This window comes from Erpetoichthys calabaricus, chromosome 17, assembly GCF_900747795.2.
Source record: "Erpetoichthys calabaricus chromosome 17, fErpCal1.3, whole genome shotgun sequence".
Lineage (NCBI taxonomy): Eukaryota > Metazoa > Chordata > Cladistia > Polypteriformes > Polypteridae > Erpetoichthys > Erpetoichthys calabaricus.
The window spans coordinates 2,920,534-2,938,458 of NC_041410.2; the positions used below are offsets into that span (position 1 = coordinate 2,920,534).

General features: G+C 44.1%; 1 protein-coding gene across 1 annotated transcript; it reads right to left on the reverse strand.

Annotated features, from left to right (window-relative positions):
- Positions 1-1,353: 1,353 nt before the first annotated feature.
- lim2.5 (lens intrinsic membrane protein 2.5) lies at positions 1,354-12,363 on the reverse strand. Its single transcript, XM_028823377.2, has 5 exons — positions 12,271-12,363; positions 8,347-8,572; positions 7,296-7,445; positions 3,486-3,620; positions 1,354-1,635 (listed from the first exon to the last, which is right to left on the reverse strand). Exons 2-5 carry the CDS (start codon positions 8,519-8,521, stop codon positions 1,574-1,576), a joined length of 522 nt encoding a protein of 173 aa, XP_028679210.1. The 5' UTR covers positions 8,522-8,572; positions 12,271-12,363; the 3' UTR covers positions 1,354-1,573.
- Between the last annotated feature and the right edge of the window lie 5,562 nt (positions 12,364-17,925).

The following is a 17,925-nucleotide window of genomic DNA, read 5'->3' on the forward strand; positions in this document are numbered from 1 at the left end:
GAAAATCACTTCCTTTATGTGCAGTCTAACCATTTCTAACTCCTTACCAGCTCTTCACATGATTAGCCAATGACATTGCAGGGAAGTTCTTTGGAGGGGGCGTGGCCAAACATAATAACACAGCCAATCAGCTTGAACTTTTACAAACTGAGCCACGCCCCTCCAACTTAATTACCAATCATGATTGTTCTTTTCAAAATGTCAGTCCATGAAGAGAAAACAGTGGGATCGGGGGGTCCACACTATACAAAAAAGATGAGGGTAAAGGCGCCATTGTTCTTGATTTTAACTTTCTTTTCTTTTTCTGTTTTAGGTGAATGATGCAGGTGATTACTCAGAGCAAGTGTATGAAAATTATTAATGTTTGTTGTAAAAATAAATGGAAAAAGGGATTTGTTTAAAAAGTATATTTTGTGCAATATATATTTTATATGAGGACATATACCACTGTATGACTGGATTGTGTAGAAGTGTGTTGACGCTTTTATTCATTAACAGTTGGGTTTTCTTTTGTTTTAAAAATGCATAGCCATTTAAGGGATTTTGGTGTGTGTGTGTTAAAATGCAAATATTTGGTTGGATTAATTCTGTATTTTTGTTTTTCTCTTTTTTATTATGCTTTATACATTTTTGTTTTTTGCTCACTTTAAAAGTTTATAAATTGGGTAGGGCAAAACCTCATGAAATTCATAGGTTTTGGATGTCCATTCCTGAAGGTCCTTGAACCCGTGTCACCGCTGCCAGTTTTGATTCCCCTCCCAGCTTAGTGGCCCAGTAGGTGTTGAGTGTGGGTTTGTGTGTGAGTGTGCCCTGTGGTGGACTGGCACGTGTGCCCATTAAGGGCTTATTGCTGTTTTGCACCCCCCGCTGATAGGATAGCCCCAGCTCCGCCCCCCCCCCAAAAAAAAAACTCTGAACTGGACTCAAATGTCATCAGCAACTGAACAGATGACAGGGAAGTGGTTAGGGTGGCAGCAGTGTCACACTTTGCCATCTGTTGTCCCAAAGAGAGGTGCTGAGCAGACCCTCCGTCCATTTCTGGCAAATTTATGAAGGGCTACCAACAGGCAGTGGGTGCCCCCTGGTGGCTAAGGCACTGAAGTGTAAGACTCTGTGGTGTGAGCTCTGTGATCAGAAGTATTCTGTCATGTCCCTCCCCGCCACCCCACCCCACCCCACCCCAAAGTGGTCTCCTGCAGACTCCGCACACTTCTTGACTAAGACCATCGACAGATTCATCAAAGCCCAGGCCTTTCTTATTGCTAAGGCAGCAGGGAGCCTTCGACACATTTAGTCTTTATTCTGGAATCTGCTAGAAGAACAGTTACAGCCAGGAGCACCGCCACCTTTCCTTTTCCTTTTTCTTTCTTTCTTTCTCTCTCTCTCTTTTTTTTATTTTTTTTAACAGTTGTGCAATAATGACAATGTTGTAAGATTTCTATTTTTAAAATCAAAGTAAATGAGACTTTAAAAAAAAAATGAAAAAATAAAAAGCTTGAAACTTTGTGTCGGGACCCTTCGTCTTGTTTTTCTTGACTTTGACCACTCCGTCGTTTCCGAGCTCCCGATGTTATCAGCGAGGTCCGGAAACTCTTCTGCATTCGTGCATTCTGTAGGCGCACATGTAAAATATACCTGGTGGGGAAAACAAACGGTGGGGTCAGAGAAGAGAAAGCAGAGGACAAGTCGTTCCTAACGCCCTGCAGAAGCTTGATGGAGCACAGGGATGGATGACTTCGGAGACACACACATGGACTTATCTAAAATGGCCCATCGTCAGTTTACATGACTGTCAATGGTTTTGGGGTCCACCCGCTTATACCTGTTACATTTACATTGATTTGTTTAACAGACACTTCTATCCAAAGTGACAAACATCACCCTGGGACACAGTGTGGGAACGAGTGTGACAGGACAAGGGGTACAAAACTGACCATCAGGATTGAGGAGCGCAGAACAAAATGCCAGCAGGTGACACATCCGAGGTCACAAAAACCTGACAGCTAATATCAGTTAACAGAAATTCACCACAGCTGAGTCCTCGGATGCTTCTTAGAGACGCTGAGGGGGTCAGAAGGTCAGATGGAGGTGGGCAGCTTGGAGCACCACATGAAGAGAGTCTGGATTGAGATCTGATGGCACATGGAGGCGTCCTCACCTGACACCACTCCTCAGCACATCTATCTGAGTGGGTGAGAAGGAGCTCAGGACCTCCGGGGTGTCCCTCTGTACTATCCTCAAGGATCTGAACTCAATACTGGCCACCACAAGACAAGTGACACGTGCCGCTGAACACAACTGAACATTGTATCGCCTGCTGTGGCTTGGTGACACATGCCACTTCTCCTGCCAGCATTAGTCCAGATGTGACAAGACCAAAGCTTCATCCAGGAGATGTGCTGCATGCTCTGCCTGATGTGGTCTGATCTGACGTTTTCTTTGTCACCTGAGGTGAGACGTCTCTGTTTACAGAAGCTAGCAATGACAACAATTCTGGACGGCTGTGTCCAAGGTGGATATGTTTGGTTGCCATGCAGGGTGCCATGTTTGATGAAAACCAAGCACAGCATATCGCCACAAACCCTTGAGAGTTCCGAAGCACATAAGTCACAACAAATTCCAATAATGGCCACAAGAGGGGAGAAAACCTCAACTAATAATACAGAGGGACACATAGAATTGTCAGTCAGTCAGTCATCTTACAACCTGCCATACCCTAAGACGGGGTCACAAGGGTCTGCTGGAGCCAATTCCAGCCAACACAGGGTACAAGGCAGGAACAAAGCCCTGGGCAGGGCGCCAGTCCACCGCAGGGCACACACACACTAGGGACAATTTAGGATTGCCAATGCACCTAACCTGCATGTCTTTGAACTGTGGGAAGAAACCCACGCAGACACGGGGAGAACATGCAAGCTCCACGCACTGAGGACTCGGAAGCGAACCCAGACGGGTCTCCTAACTGTGAGGTAGCAGCGCCACCGTGCCGCCCCACATAGAATTGTAATAATAAAAATGTTATGAAGCACAAACATCAGCTGACAGGTGCACAAAGGCAAAATTAGTGGCCTGAATAACGAAGGCCACCCGATTAGATCTGATATCAAAACCAAGTCTTAATATAGTAATCCAATGGGGGAAGTAAAAATTCTAGAAACCACAAAAAAGAAATGTTCAGCATTCACAATGAACCGCAGGGGACTGGGAGGGAATTCCTCACCTGTACAGGGCTGAGGGCAGACCCTTATGGTGGTAATGGGCAGGTCGGCCCACCGCATAGGGAACCAAACTCAGAACAAAAGGCACACAACAAAGGCGGATACACAAAACCTAATGAATGATGCAAATCATAAAGCCAAGCAATAGGAACACCTACACATACGTCAAAGATATTTAACAAAGCTATAAAATAAGAATAAGAGGAACCCGGGATGAAACAGAACTTATTCCAAAGAAGTACAATTTGTTCTTTAAAGAAAACCCACCTGCAAAAAACGTCATGAGCAGAGCTACCCAGCCAAGGATGTAAGACCACGAGAATCTCCAGTCTCCGAAGCGTTTACCCAGGAAGTTGACCGTGACGCCGGTGTAGATGGCCATCGCCAGCAGCACAAACAAAGCTGTGAAGGAAGAAAGAAAGGGGACAGAGATGGAAGTGAGAGGTTCAGCCATGTAAGAGAATTATGTTCTGGCCAATACATTAGAGGAGCTGTCATGTCTCCACCTGGGTTCTTCCCCAGCTGTGGTTTGTGTCTCTTTTGTTCATTTTTGATTCTTTGATTTATGATGATTGTGTGGAACATGGGAAAGGCGCTATATACATAAAATGTTTTATTACTATCCATCCATCCATCCATTTTCCAACCCGCTATATCCTAACTACAGGGTCACGGGGGTCTGCTGGAGCCAATCAAAGCCAACACAGGCTGCAAGGCAGGAAACAAACCCCACGGGCAGGGCGCCAGCCCACCGCAGGTATTATTACTATTGTTATTATTATCCTTTGTTTTTGATTTTGTTTATGCATGTAAGCTGCCTGACTTATGTGTCGTGTGCTTTGTGGGTGGTCCCCCAAGAGGTGGGGCCACCTGCCACTCCCCACCAGGAACTGCCCTCTGCACTTCTAAATCCAGAGTGTCTCCCACAATTCCCGACAGTTCATTCCAAAAGTTCCTTGGAGCGCTGAGTTTACTTGAGTTTGTTGTGAATTTGGTTAATCATTGGATCTCTGACATTTCCGATTTCTGTCTTGTTTTTTGAATTTGACTTTGGAATTTGTTTGAGTTGGATGGCCTACGTCGTTCAGGCAATGCAGTTTTGCTTTTGTGTTCCATGGAACTTCATAGCGTTTGGAATACTTTGTGTGAAGAATACATAATTTATTGAATAACGAGTCGGTGCTCGCCCATATGACTTGCTGGGGTTTGAGGATGATATCCCCCTCTAGTGGGCATTATTGGAAGTGCTTGGGACTCCAGTTCATGACAATGGGCCTAACAGCACCCTCTATAGAATGCTTACATACCATAATATTCCAACTCTCACTCTTGATCCCGGGCGGTCAGGACAGGTCCTCTCGTGCACCCACTAACCAATTAACCAATTGGACCAGTTAAACTGAAAACCACACAACCAGAACGTGCAAAATTCTCACAGAATTTTGAGGATTTCAGTATGAGGATTTAAAATTTGTAGTTCATTTTTGTGCTAAAAATTAATGTAATATTGCTGAAATATATTGATCGTCTCTTTGTGATGAATTGTTGTTTATCGTGGTCTCCACCATTGTGTCCCGGTTGCTAAGAAATGCACAGAATGAGACGTCAGACACACAAACTGTGTTAAGGTCAGGCAGTTCACGCCTGCACTCATCCGAGATTGCGGATAAAGTCTGCAGGTCTGTCGTGCGATTCTGTTTCTTTGACTCTCTGGTACAGTATGTGACATTTTCAGAAATTGCTTTGGACTAAAATTTTTGCTTTTTGTTTTAGGGTTTGATAAAAGAGCGAATTGATTTTCAGCACCGGACTTTGCAAGTCTTGACAACGTCTCCTTTTCTTGTGCGTCTTTCTAGAATCCTCTTTCCCAGTTTTTGGAGTCGGTGTACCTAAACAGCTGGCGCCCTGCCCGGGGTTTGTTTCCTGTCTTGCGCCCGGTGTTGGCTGGGATTGGCTCCAGCAGACCCCTGTGACCCTGTAGTTAGGATATAGCGGGTTGGAAAATGGATGGATGGATGGACCTAAACAAATAGCCCTGGTGGTGTCAACCCCTGTGCGTTGACTGATCTTTGCTTTGGTTTTGTGTTACAATGAAAGATGGGACTGGTTTATGATTTAGGACTTTGACAAGCTTCTGACTACATCTCCCCTCTGGTCACTCATCAACATGGCACAACACGTTACACTGGGGAGAAAAGAACGAGCCTTATGGTACCCATCTGCCTCCTGTCTTCATGGCAGCTTCTTCATTACCTTTGCTGTCACTCCATTCCCCACAGATGTGGACTTCTAAGGGGTGGAAATCGGAGGAAACGAGAACAGGGCTGTAGAGTTGGGGCAGAAGAACATCTGATCTAAGATTTGAAATCACCTTCCACATTTTCAGACTTTCAAAAGAGTGATAGAGTTTTTGAGGTGGTCGATTATCCTTAAACACTTGTTAAGAATTGGAACAGGCAGATCTGAGTTAACAGACTAACTGTGTGGTACAACATCATAGACTTAAACCTCTACCCTCCCAAGGGGTAACTATAAACTTCTTCTTCCAAGTGGTGTTCCATCAACTGTTTTTTGGACTCCAGTGAAGAGAGATGGATTCTGGTTTCAGCCTCAGTGACGATCCACAAGGAGAGGTTCTCACCCTCGGTCTCCTCATTCAGAGTATGGTGTTCATCGATTAGATGTTGTGGATCCTGATGTGCTTACATTTTACATGTCTTAATGGTGACGCATTTCAAAGTTGAAAACCTTCTGGACTGAAGCACCCAAGGTGTAGAACATTTCTTGGGCAACCATAACATTTATAATCATGTTGCCATTATTCTTATAACTGAACGATTGTACTCTCTAACAAGAAGAGTATGTTATCAGTTTTCAGGTGCATGTGAGGAGCACCTACTGCAATAGCCATGTCTGTCTGTCCATCTGTCTGCTTGATATGAAATCACCCTCCAGTGGACCAAATTTGTTGAAATGTGGCACATCTCAAAATCAATTTTTGTTGAGATATCTTAAACAGATTGTACTCTACAAAGTTGAGACGTTTCAAAATCTCCCTTTGAAAAGCTTCGACGAATTTGTGTGTTGTAAAAAGGGGAAACGTTCGGTGCTGCTTCAACTATGAATCAGTTCACGGTTTCAAATTTCCCTGCAATGCAGTTACGTCAACTTGTGCATTTTGATCATTTTTTTGCCTGTCAGCCCCTCGGATCCTGAGTACAAGTGAGTCAAAACTCTGGTGGAGGGTCTCGTACAGAAACACACACACACAGAAAAATGTCACCCATCTAGAAATGAATGTAAGAGGAAAGAAATTCTGTAAGCGTCATCCAGTAAGCTTAAACTGAAACAATATGTCGAGTGACGGTCAAAGCCCATATGGAGGGTCTTGATCATAGGAAAGGCGCTATATAAATAAAAATTAATAATAATAATATTATAGGCTTCCCCCGGATGTCCGGAGCATGTGACCCTTGAGGTATCAAAATGGAATCTCTCAGTGTCCATAGCACAAATTCAGTATTATTAGAATTTAAGGACTGAAGGGGGGGGGTCCCCCACAGTATCTGGAATGCTTGTCCCTTCAGTTAGCCAAATAGCTTTCTTCTGTGTTGATATCACAAATTCAGTATTATTAGAATTTGAAGAATGGAGGGTGTGGGTCCATCTCAGTGTCTGGACCGTGCGCCCCTTGAGTTACAAAAATGGTGCCTCTGTCCCATAGCAGGATTTTGGGGGTGGCGTTTTCAAATGGAGTTTCAACGGTTTGATTAAACAGGAGAGATGCTGCTGTCCAAACTGATATAACGATAGATTATATGGAAATAAATCCAAACTACACCAATGTGATCTTAAATAGCTGGAGACCAAGAATTCACTCAATGACTGTGCCCTCTTTTGAGCTCTTTTGAGGCCCCAAGGACCAGTGCTACTGCACATCAGAACATCTCAAGTACCTGTCACCTTCTTTTTGACTTACTGTCATTTGTTCAGATGTCATCAGGTCAGGTCTCACATCTCCACGCAAACACAGCAAATGACTATCAATGCTATTGTGGGCTCAAAGGAGGTACTCACTGGAAACAAAGAACATGATCCCAGCTGCAAAGGACCTGTTGAACCTCTCGAAAGCAGAAAAGTGAGCAAAGGACAGGATGCCAGCGATGATCCCAGCGAAACAGGACATGGCGGACAGGATCATGAATGCTCTTGTGGCATTCCAGTAAGCTGCAGAAAGAGAAGAACTTCATGAGAGGACAGAAAAACTCGGCAATGCGTTCAAACAAAGCCCTTCAGTTCAACGGGAACAACTGCAGTCATGTCGGCCATGTCAGTCACCTGCTCAGCACCCTGAGATGTTTGGCAGACGACTTTAATCAGAGGAAGATGTGACGGCTGTGCCGGTGATTTCTAGAGCACTTCTAGTGGAGTCCAGATGTCCAGGATGCTAAGTAGCCATTCTATGGTGTCTGGTCACAGTATTAGTATTAATATTATTTAGTTAATAAATATTTGATTTGGTTTCAGTTTGGTAACTCATTTTATTTTCTTAGGTACTGCATTGGATTCATGAATTACAATTAAAAAGTAAAAATATGTGATGACATCCTGTCATAGTCTCATAAAAATAAATACACAGAGTGAATAATGGACATCTAGACACATCTGGATAAGTAGAACAGATAGATAGATAGATAGATAGATAGATAGATAGATAGATAGATAGATAGATAGATAGATAGATAGATAGATAGATAGATAGATAGATAGATAGATAGATTGAAAGGCACTATATAATGACAGATAGATAGATAGATAGATAGATAGATAGATAGATAGATAGATAGATAGATAGATAGATAGATAGATAGATAGATAGATAGATAGATAGATAGATAGATAGATAGATAGATAGATAGATAGATAGATAGATAGATAGAAGGGCAGTATATAATGACAGATAGATAGATAGATAGATAGATAGATAGATAGATAGATAGATAGATAGATAGATAGATAGATAGATAGATAGATAGATAGATAGATAGATAGATAGATAGGATCAGTGACCTCGTTATCAAGTGGTCACATCAGGTGACACAGTGTGCCTTCTCCTTGTCCTCCTTACCAATGCTGTCCGTCTGCATGTAGCACTTCCCCGACATGCAGTACCTCCACAGGCCCTGATGAGCGAAAGCCCCCGACAGTCTGTACTGCATCCAGTAGTCTGTTGCCGTGGAGACCACAAGAAGGATGTTACCAACAATGGCACAGAACAGCCCACCTCCCATGAAACTGTACATCGTGAGGACTGAACCAGTGTGGCAGACAAAGCCAGAGGAGAAAAATTCAATCTGAAACGAGAGCAAGTGGTCCTATTAACAGGTGACATAGACAGGGAGAACAGGCAAACTGCACAGAGACAAGCACCAGGTGTGAGATTTGCACCCAACATTTGCACACCACCATTTCTGGGCCATGTCATCGAGCTGCCTGTACATTTAACTCTAATCAGGATGGTGGAGAACTAGAGCCCATCTCAGCGTCACTGGGTATGAGGCAGCAGATGGCAGTGATAACATTTATTTTATTATCCCTTAAGTTCTACTGTCTACCACACTACTTGGTATCTTATTCCATGTGTCTATGGTTCTCCATGTGAAGAGCAGATCAATAGGTTTACAAGGAGATAAAGAAAATTTACAGTTATAAAACAGGTGAAGGGCGGCACGGTGGCGCAGTGGGTAGCGCTGCTGCCTCTCAGTAAGGTGGGTTCACTTCCCGGGTCCTCCCTGCGTGGAGTTTGCATGTTCTCCCCGTGTCTGCTTGGGTTTCCTCCGGGTGCTCTGGTTTCCTCCCACAGTCCAAAGACATGCAGGTTAGGTACATTGGCGATCCTAAATTGTCCCTAGTGGGTGCTTGGTGTGTGTGTGTGTGTGTGTGTGTGTGTGTGTGTGTGTGTGTGTGGGCTGGCGCCTTGCCCGGGTTTTGTTTCCTGCCTTGCACCTTGTGCTGGCTGGGATTGGCTCCAGCTGACCCCCGTGACCCTGTAGTTAGGATATAGTGGGTTGGATGATGGAAAACAGGTGAAAAGAAAGAATCCTTAGTGTGTACCAATTAAAATAATAAAAGTTAATGTCTGATTTGAAAACTAATGTTATGGTGAAGCAGGCCCACGCAGCACATGGCGCCCTCAGACAAACTGCTCAGTTAATCTGCACATCTTTGAAGATGTGAGAGGAAATCCAGAGCACCTAGCAGACACAGGGAGAAGATAAACAATAATAATAATACATTTTATTTATATAACGCCTTTCCCATGCTGAAGATGAAGACTCCACACAGATAAAGACCTGAACACACTGAAGTGAACCTTCATCACCTCCATGCCACCAAATGCTGTTTGAAAGCATCTGGAAGAACCCGCTCAGAGTCCAAAATTCAAAGTTAAACACACAAACTGCCACGGGATGCTGTCATGTCAGCTCATGTGCTCCAGACACGTGACAGTATGTGACAGGGAGTACCAGCTGATGTCTCTATAGACGTTCTAATGGTTTAATGGAGTTGAAATGCAAGCAGCACAGCAACGCGGTGATGGTGAGTTTTTCTGCCTTGCAGTTCTGTCAGTTCCAAACCTGGAGGCACTGCATATCCTCCTCGTCCTCCTCCTCCTCTTCCTCCTCCTCAGTGTTGTTCAGCTGCTGAAAGCCTGGTGATGGGGCACTCTATGAAAGGCACTGCGTCAAAGATGAATTTAAAGTGGCTTGATTGGTCGATTGATTGACTTTTTGATTGAGTGGCTGGTTTACTACTTGAACTGGACTGATTGATCAGTTGATTAAAGCTGATTGGCCACTCTAAACTCAGTCTGTGTGGGGATAGGTGAGTCCAAAATTGAACTGGCATCACTTGGGGGCTTGTGTTCTGCACTCATCTAGATGCCACCTGGGTGGACTGTTGCTCCCCTGTGGTCCTGTAATGGATTGGGAATGAGTGGATGGCTGAATGGATGGAAAAACCCAGTCTGCCACTCTGTCTAGTGTCAGTACATAAAATAGACAGCACTTAAAAGTGTAAGACAAGGACTGCATGCCGAAAGATCAGCCGCTGTGTTTAAATTATAGGGACGTGACACGGAGTATTCAGCTGACGTCTTGTAACAGTGTATTCTATGAAAGGCGCTACAAAAACAAAGATTGATGACTGATCGATTCATTGAAGCTGGTTGGTCTGTCTGAATCGACTCCCTGTGTGTGCCCAGGGGTGAACTGGCATCACGGACAGGTTGGTGTCCTGCACTCTTTTAGACTTTTCTCTCTCCATGAGCCTGGAATGATTCAGAAAATGAAAGTATGGAAGGTCAGATGGATGGATGGATGGATGGATGGATGGATGGATGGATGGATGGATGGATGGATGGATGGAAGACAGCAATATACTCTGAGGATGATGCCAGCATAAACAACCAAGAGCGCCTACAAGTGTAAGACCCAGTGCCACACAGAGAATGACCAAGTTGAGTTATTTCAGCAATCATGTTTAAAAATTTTCAATGAGTCATATTTAGCGAACAACTTTAATCTTGTGACAATGTGCTCTGTGAAAGGCACTATATGAAATGAACATTGATCGATCGATTGATTGATTACATGCTTGAACATGATTATTTATTAAAGATGACTGTCTAGGCTATCCTGACTCAGTGTGTGTGCCCAAGGGTACACTGGCAGATTGGTGTCCTGCACTCATTTGTATGTTGCCTGGAAGGGCGGTGGCTCCCTGTGGCCCTGTAATGGACCAGGAGGGTTCAGAAAAGCAATGGGTGGATATCTGAATGTGTGGAAGAATTTTTTGATCACATGGAAAAGCCAATTTGTGTTATAGCATAATGTCAGCATACTGTATATAGGCATGTGAAAGGTAATATATAAATAAAATGGATGATTATGATGGTTATATAATAGACATCACTTAAAATATAATAGGCATCACTTCAAAGTGTAAGTGCAGAATGATGAGATTCAGCTACTCAGCCTCTCGTGTTTAATTTTTGCTAATATAAAGCAATCAATTTTTCAGTTCCAGGTCAGCATTATGCTGCATAATAAAGAAATCTTAAACGTGTAACACGAGGAGAGCCTGCACAGCGACCTGATTCAATTATTCAGCCAATCACGGTTAAATTTTTAATAACGCACATTTAGGTCACACCTTGAATCTGTGAAAGGCACTATACAAAATCAAGATTGATCGATTGGTTGATGGAAGCTGATTATTTATTGAAGCTGACTGTCCAGCGCCAGTGTGTGTGTGTGTGCCCAGGGGTGAACTGCCATCACAGGCAGGCTGGTGTCCTACACTCACTTACAAGCCGCCTGGATGGACGGTGGCTCCCTGTAATTCAGTACATTTCTTCAGCAAATGAAAAAAAAGAAAGCGTTACCATAATAGTTTAAGACGAGGATGGCACAGCTTTCATTTAATTTTAAGTTTCGTTAATATAACCCTGTCAGTATAAAGCCAGCGAATACAATAAAGAATATTAAAGGTAACTGACCTGCACCTCGGCTAATTCCGATTACTCGGCCACTTGTATTTGTATTTTTATTTAAGTTGTATATTCAGCTGACACCTTGCCACAGTACACTGATGCCCGTAATCTGCCCGTCTTTTTTAACAGTGGCAGCCCGGGCAGGTTTTGCGACTCGCCAGGTGTTGAAGCAGCAGCCTTCTAAGTTAAGGTACAGCACCACTGACCAACCCATAATAGTTTCTATCATTCACAGTACGTTCAAAACGTGTCCATAATAATGGAGCGAAAGTTGAACCAAACTGCTCCCGGAATTTGTATTTTAATTGATACCCCGGTAGTCAGGTGTGCCCCAATCACCACTTCAGCAGGCTGCCATTGCCCTTCCTTCGTTTTGTCCTCTGTCTGGTATTCTTGTGTTTAATTTGATGGCTCTCTGTCAGATAGCGCCTGACCTCTACTTGCTCGATGTGGCATCATTGTCCCCAATCCCATAAAGAATCGCGCCCGCAGCCCTACTCACCTGTGTGGATGCCTTGCCTTCAGAGGTTGACAGAGTGATGCTAACTCTATGCAAGCATGAAGCCAAAGAGACCCGCTAGGCCACACTCCAAAAAGTTATCCCTTTGACGTTTTTGTTGATGGAGGCAAATCCTTTTTTGAACCTGAAAAGGAAAAGAAAAGAAAGAAAGAAAGAAAGAATTCGGGCTGCCGTGGCCGGGTCATGTGACCACCTCCCGCCGGCCTATCAGCGCGGTGCGTTGGTCTTCTGGAAAGCCGATGTGCAGAGGCTGCACTCTTGACCAGTAAAAAGAAGTTGCTGAGGTCAACAGGATCGATTGTGCCCTGGGGCTACTGGGGCCACTCCAGCGGGACTTAGAGAACAATTAGAAGGACAATGGCGTGACATTAGCCACACGAGTCTGTGTAAACCGCTGCTTTGCAGAATGAATTTTGTTGAAATGATTGAAAGAAGAGAGTCATTTAGAGAGGACACCGAAGTGTGGGACATCACAGGCGGCTGGGGGCCGACACGCAAACAAAAGCAGGCATGCCCTCCTATACACAAAGAGGGATCAAAAGAGAGTCACGAGAACGGTGGCATTGAACAAGACACCAAAGGGGCCACAAGAGGAGCAGAAACGTCATGGGCGCCATCTGTGAAGCCAACGCTCTCATTGGCATGCATTCATTTCTGGTTGGGGCAACCCTGATATTAAGAGTTAGGGGTCTGAGAAAAGCTTCTAGGGAATATGGGTGGCACACCTGTGTGAGAAATCAACAAATAGCCCCAAAGATTTGGGCTCATGTCCTGGTCAGCTTGGCACATTCCTCTAATGCCCTAGTAGTAGGGGCACGCCAGCTTCCCTTCACATCCCACAGGAAAACAAATGAGGATCATTGGCCTCTCTTATAACTTACCTGCCTGCTGTGAGTACAACTGGGCCCAAAATTACACTTGACTCAAGATGGAAGCCACCAGAACTTCTGAATGTGACACACTGGTTCTGTGTTTCTACAGTCTTGTGTATGATTACAATTATTAGGCTGACGGCTTCATCCAATATTTGAGCTACAGCTGGTCCCGTTTCTTTTGTGTTTCCTGTTGGGGCTCAGGCAGGTGCAGTGACTTGCTCAAGGCCACATGGTGTCAGCGGTGGGATCTGAACCTACAGCCTCTATCTATTATATAGTGCCATTCACATCTATCTATCTATCTATAATATAATGCCATTCACATCTATCTATCTATCTATCTATCTATCTATCTATCTATCTATCTATCTATCTATCTATCTATCTATAATATAGTGCCATTCACATCTATCTATCTATCTATCTATCTATCTATCTATCTATCTATCTATCTATCTATCTATCTATCTATCTATCTATCTATCTATCTATCTAATCCTGCCAACTACGCTATCTATCTATATATAATATAGTGCCATTCACATCTATCTATCTATCTATCTATCTATCTATCTATCTATCTATCTATCTATCTATCTATCTATCTATCTATCTATCTATCTATCTATCTATCTAATCCTGCCAACTACGCTATCTATCTATCTATAATATAGGGCCATTCACATCTATCTATCTATAGTGCCCTTTTTATCTGTCTATTATATAATGCCTTTCATATCTATCTATCTATTATTTTATTATTGGTTATTATTTGGCTCACGCCTTTACTTAAGCTAACTTTCCACACCTGAGATACGATTTTACACATTTCTTTTGTTTTTTCCAGATGGAGCTCAGGCTGCTGAAGTGACTTGCTCATGGACACCTGGTGTCAGAAGTGGGATTTGAATTGAAAACCCCTGATGTTTGAAGTCCAGTGTTTTAACCACTACATCACACTGCCTTATATCCATTGTAAAGTATCTATCTGTCTAATAGTGCAGTGCTTCTCAGTCTTTGTAGTGTCACAGACTGGGTTATTCACCTGCTAGTGTGTTTGCGACCTTCCAGGGGTGTCTAATGAACAATGGGGGCAATGGGGTGGTCCCCCTAGGTGAACCAAATGAGATAGTTCAAGTTTGGGGGTGGCATCCCATGTGATCACCAGAGCGTCAGAGCGTTAAGTGAGTCAATTCCTGTTTCGATTGTGTTTGACTGAGCAACCCCAGTGAAACTGACCAATCAGGGCAAAGCTACACTGACCAATCAGATTTCTTAGAGGGACTGGACACACAGATAGATGTTAGCATTTTATAATGTAATCAGATTATGAATGCAATTTCACTTTACACCTGGGTTCACTTCCCGGGTCCTCCCTGCCTGGAGTTTGCATGTTCTCTCCGTGTCTGCGTGGGTTTCCTCCCACAGTCCAAAGACATGCAGGTTAGGTGCATTGGCGATCCTAAATTGTCCCTAATGTGTGCTTGGTGTGTGTGTTTATGTGCCCTGTGGTGGGCTGGCGCCCTGCCCAGGATTGGTTCCTGCCTTGCACCCTGGGTTGGCTGGGATTGGCTCCAGTAGACCTCCGTGACCCTGTAATTAGGATGTAGAGGGTTGGATAATGGATGGATGGATGGATGGATTTCACTTTACAAGACAAGTTTCTGGGCCAAGGCACCGAGAAGGTTGACGGTCAGGGTTCAAATTTAGACATGAGAATTTTTTTTTTTAACTTTGTTTTCCTCTTCCTGCCAAATGAATGTATGACACGATTACAAGAGAATAACTTTAATAACAACAAACTTAATTCTTTAAGGTAAATGGATTTTTTGTGAGTTTTCCCCACACACAAAGACCAAAACTCTCCACAACACAATGCTGTTAATTTTATTTGAATATATTTTTTAAAAAGTACAAGAAAGATTTCAAAAGTTTTAAATGCTAAGAAGAACATATTCAATAATTATAACAATAAGATGAAGAACAAAGTAATGAAGAAACTGAATAATTCAGTGAACAATTTAACAAACACAGAGAAACTTTTCAAATTATGCAACTAAAAAGAAAGTCGAGTAAAGTGGCAAAGGCGAGGAATCCCAAAACTCCAAGTTATTAATGGTTGGATGTCGATGCAATTTGCTTTAATAACGGCTGATATCACCGCTCTAGCGGCTCCACTATGGTCGCCCTTTATGAAGTCAGATCTGGCGCCGGTGGGTAGCGAGTTGCTCTCGTTTATGGTGGCAGCGGGTCGTGATGGCTCATGAGGTGGGTCGCAGCACGCCGGTGATATCCGCTCACCACTCAAGTCACCCACTCGAGTCACCAACAGGTGATACGATTCGAACGCTCAATTCACCCAGGGAGAAGACCCCCACCCCCCCACTTGAAATCTCCTCGTAGCTCTTATGATCAAACTCGAGTCACATAGGGGTGCCGCCCCTTACTCTGAGTATTGCACTCACTCGATTCACGGGATTGGGACACCCCTTCCAGTCGGATGATCAGGCTCAGTTTACCAAGAAAGGGATAACCCTCCCCACTTGAATGACCACACTTGATTTAACAAGGTGGACGGAGGGGGGGACTCCCCCCTGTCTGGGTCACAAAGACAGTTACGTAGCAAAAAATGGGTCACGACACCAAAAGAAGCTGTTTAACTCTGTGTGGACTACCAGGGCGCTCCAGCCGCCCCAAACCCCGACACAGACAGGCAGAGACGCGAGTTCCAGCACTTTATTTCTATTGGGAACACTTTGGTTTCACAGTACAAAGACAGCACCAAAGCACCATTCTCTTCTTCTTCTTCTCTTTCTCTCTCTTTCTCTTAATCCTTTGGCCGCCACTCCTCCTAGCAAGCTTTGTCCACCACCTCCTGACTCTGACGTCCAGGACCCTTATAGAGGTGCTCCAGATGCTTGATGACCAGGTGTGGTGGAGGTGCTGCACTAAAGGGCTCAGCAAACGTCCAGGCGCCCCCCGGGTGGTGGCCACAGGCCTCAGCAGGGTTGAGTTTCCATGCTCCAAACCTGTGTGACACCCACTGCAAGCCAGGGGGACTGCCCTCTAGCATTCCGGGGGAGGTAATGCCCTGAATATGCCCTGATCCTTCCATTAAAGGGGAGTCGCAGCTGGGCAAGGGCCCCTGGCTGTCCACCACAACTGATGTAGATTATTAAGTCAGATCTGAGGGATCGCACATACGATGGGGGACCCATAAACTCCCGAAATCGGTCAATAGTAGGGTGTAGTTATGGACTGAGCTGCGAGGTAGGGTATGCCTACACTCTTTTAAATCAGTCCGCCAGTGACATCGTGCTGATTTGATCGAGTCCGTTGTAACAAAGATGGCCAAGAGACATCAAAGGTTTGGGGCAGCCACCCATATAATATCCCCTGGCTGCAAACGGGTATTTTTTGTGAGTTGTGTTCAGGTTGAAATACCCGTTTGCAACCAGGGAATATTATATGGGTGGCTGCCCCAAACCTTTGATGTCTCTTGGCCATCTTTGTTACAGTAGCGTAGTCGGCAGGATGGAGAGAGAAAGTTAGTTCAGCTCGCCACCCCCTGGTCAGGCATGGTACTACTATTATTTAGGCCCTCTGGCTGCCTCCCAATCACACAGGTGTGACACACCATATTTCTGATGTTTGTTCTTTAGTCGTCTGCGCGACTTCGACGATTTTTTTTTTCTCGAAGCCAAAAACAAAATGTCTGGTCATATTGAACATCAAGACAATGATGATCCTATTTTTCAACATTAACTGACATCTTAATAAAAAAGTTTATTTCCCGCATGGACAGATTTTTTAATGAACCACAATACACTGAATTACTGAGGCGTCTGCCCGAAAGCATCACGAGAAACGGCCGGTATGGTAGCACACGTAAAACTGCATTTGACTACACCGCACTGTGTCATCAGTCCAAGAGTTTGAGATTGTTCTGTCTCAGCCGAAAGAATTTGAATTAAAAGATCAGAAGACGTAACGAGATCAAGGACAAGTGCGCACAGGAGTCGAAACTCCAAAACGTCAATTTGCTCTTTCGTCAAGCTGGAAACGTAGACGAGAATCAGAGGCGTAAGATGAAAAGCGAATCGGAAAGTGGAGATGAAAAGGCGCGGAGGAGCACACAGGCGTATGAAGTCGTTTGATAATCCAAACAGCACCGTTATGCCGGCAGGGATGAGATTGAAGAAGGCAACTGAAAGACAAGGATGTAGTCAAAAAAAAAAACGAAACCGGGGTCAGAACCCGAAGAACAGGGAAACCAAGAATCACGAGACAAAACCGAAGACGGAAAAAAGCACAGAGAGTTCAAAAATCAAGGAAAATGTTCAAAAAGTTATGAAGGGCTTTAGGAATCCTTACAGTCGGAATGAGGAGGCCGACCGCTGGATGACCTTTTATCCCGTCATGTGGTGAGTGACAGGCCACACCCTATAAGGACACGCCCACTCTGGGACGGGCTTAGTGATAGAAATAAACAACAGTGGAATCAGAATGGCAGCTGCGTAACAATACAAATAACAAATCCAAATTCAAACTATAACTACTGTAGATTTCAGAAACAAATGAACCCAAAGGATACGTCAGGGGATAAAATCCTACAACCGTAGCCAAGGACTTTCAAAACAGGAAGCCCTAACCCAACGTTTCTCAACCTTTAAGTTTTTGCGACCCGAGTTTTCATAACAGTTTTAATCGCGCCCCCCTAACGTTTTTTTTGAAACCCTAATAAAATGTATTCCTATA

Coding starts and splice junctions, on each gene's coding strand:
- lim2.5 (XM_028823377.2), bottom strand. CDS start 8,521: ATGTACAGTTTCATGGGAGGTGGGCTGTTCTGTGCCATTGTTGGTAAC. Junction 7,446..8,346: donor CATGCAGACGGACAGCATTG/GTAAGGAGGACA, acceptor CTCTTTCTGCAG/CTTACTGGAATGCCACAAGA. Junction 3,621..7,295: donor GATCATGTTCTTTGTTTCCA/GTGAGTACCTCC, acceptor CTTCCTTCACAG/CTTTGTTTGTGCTGCTGGCG.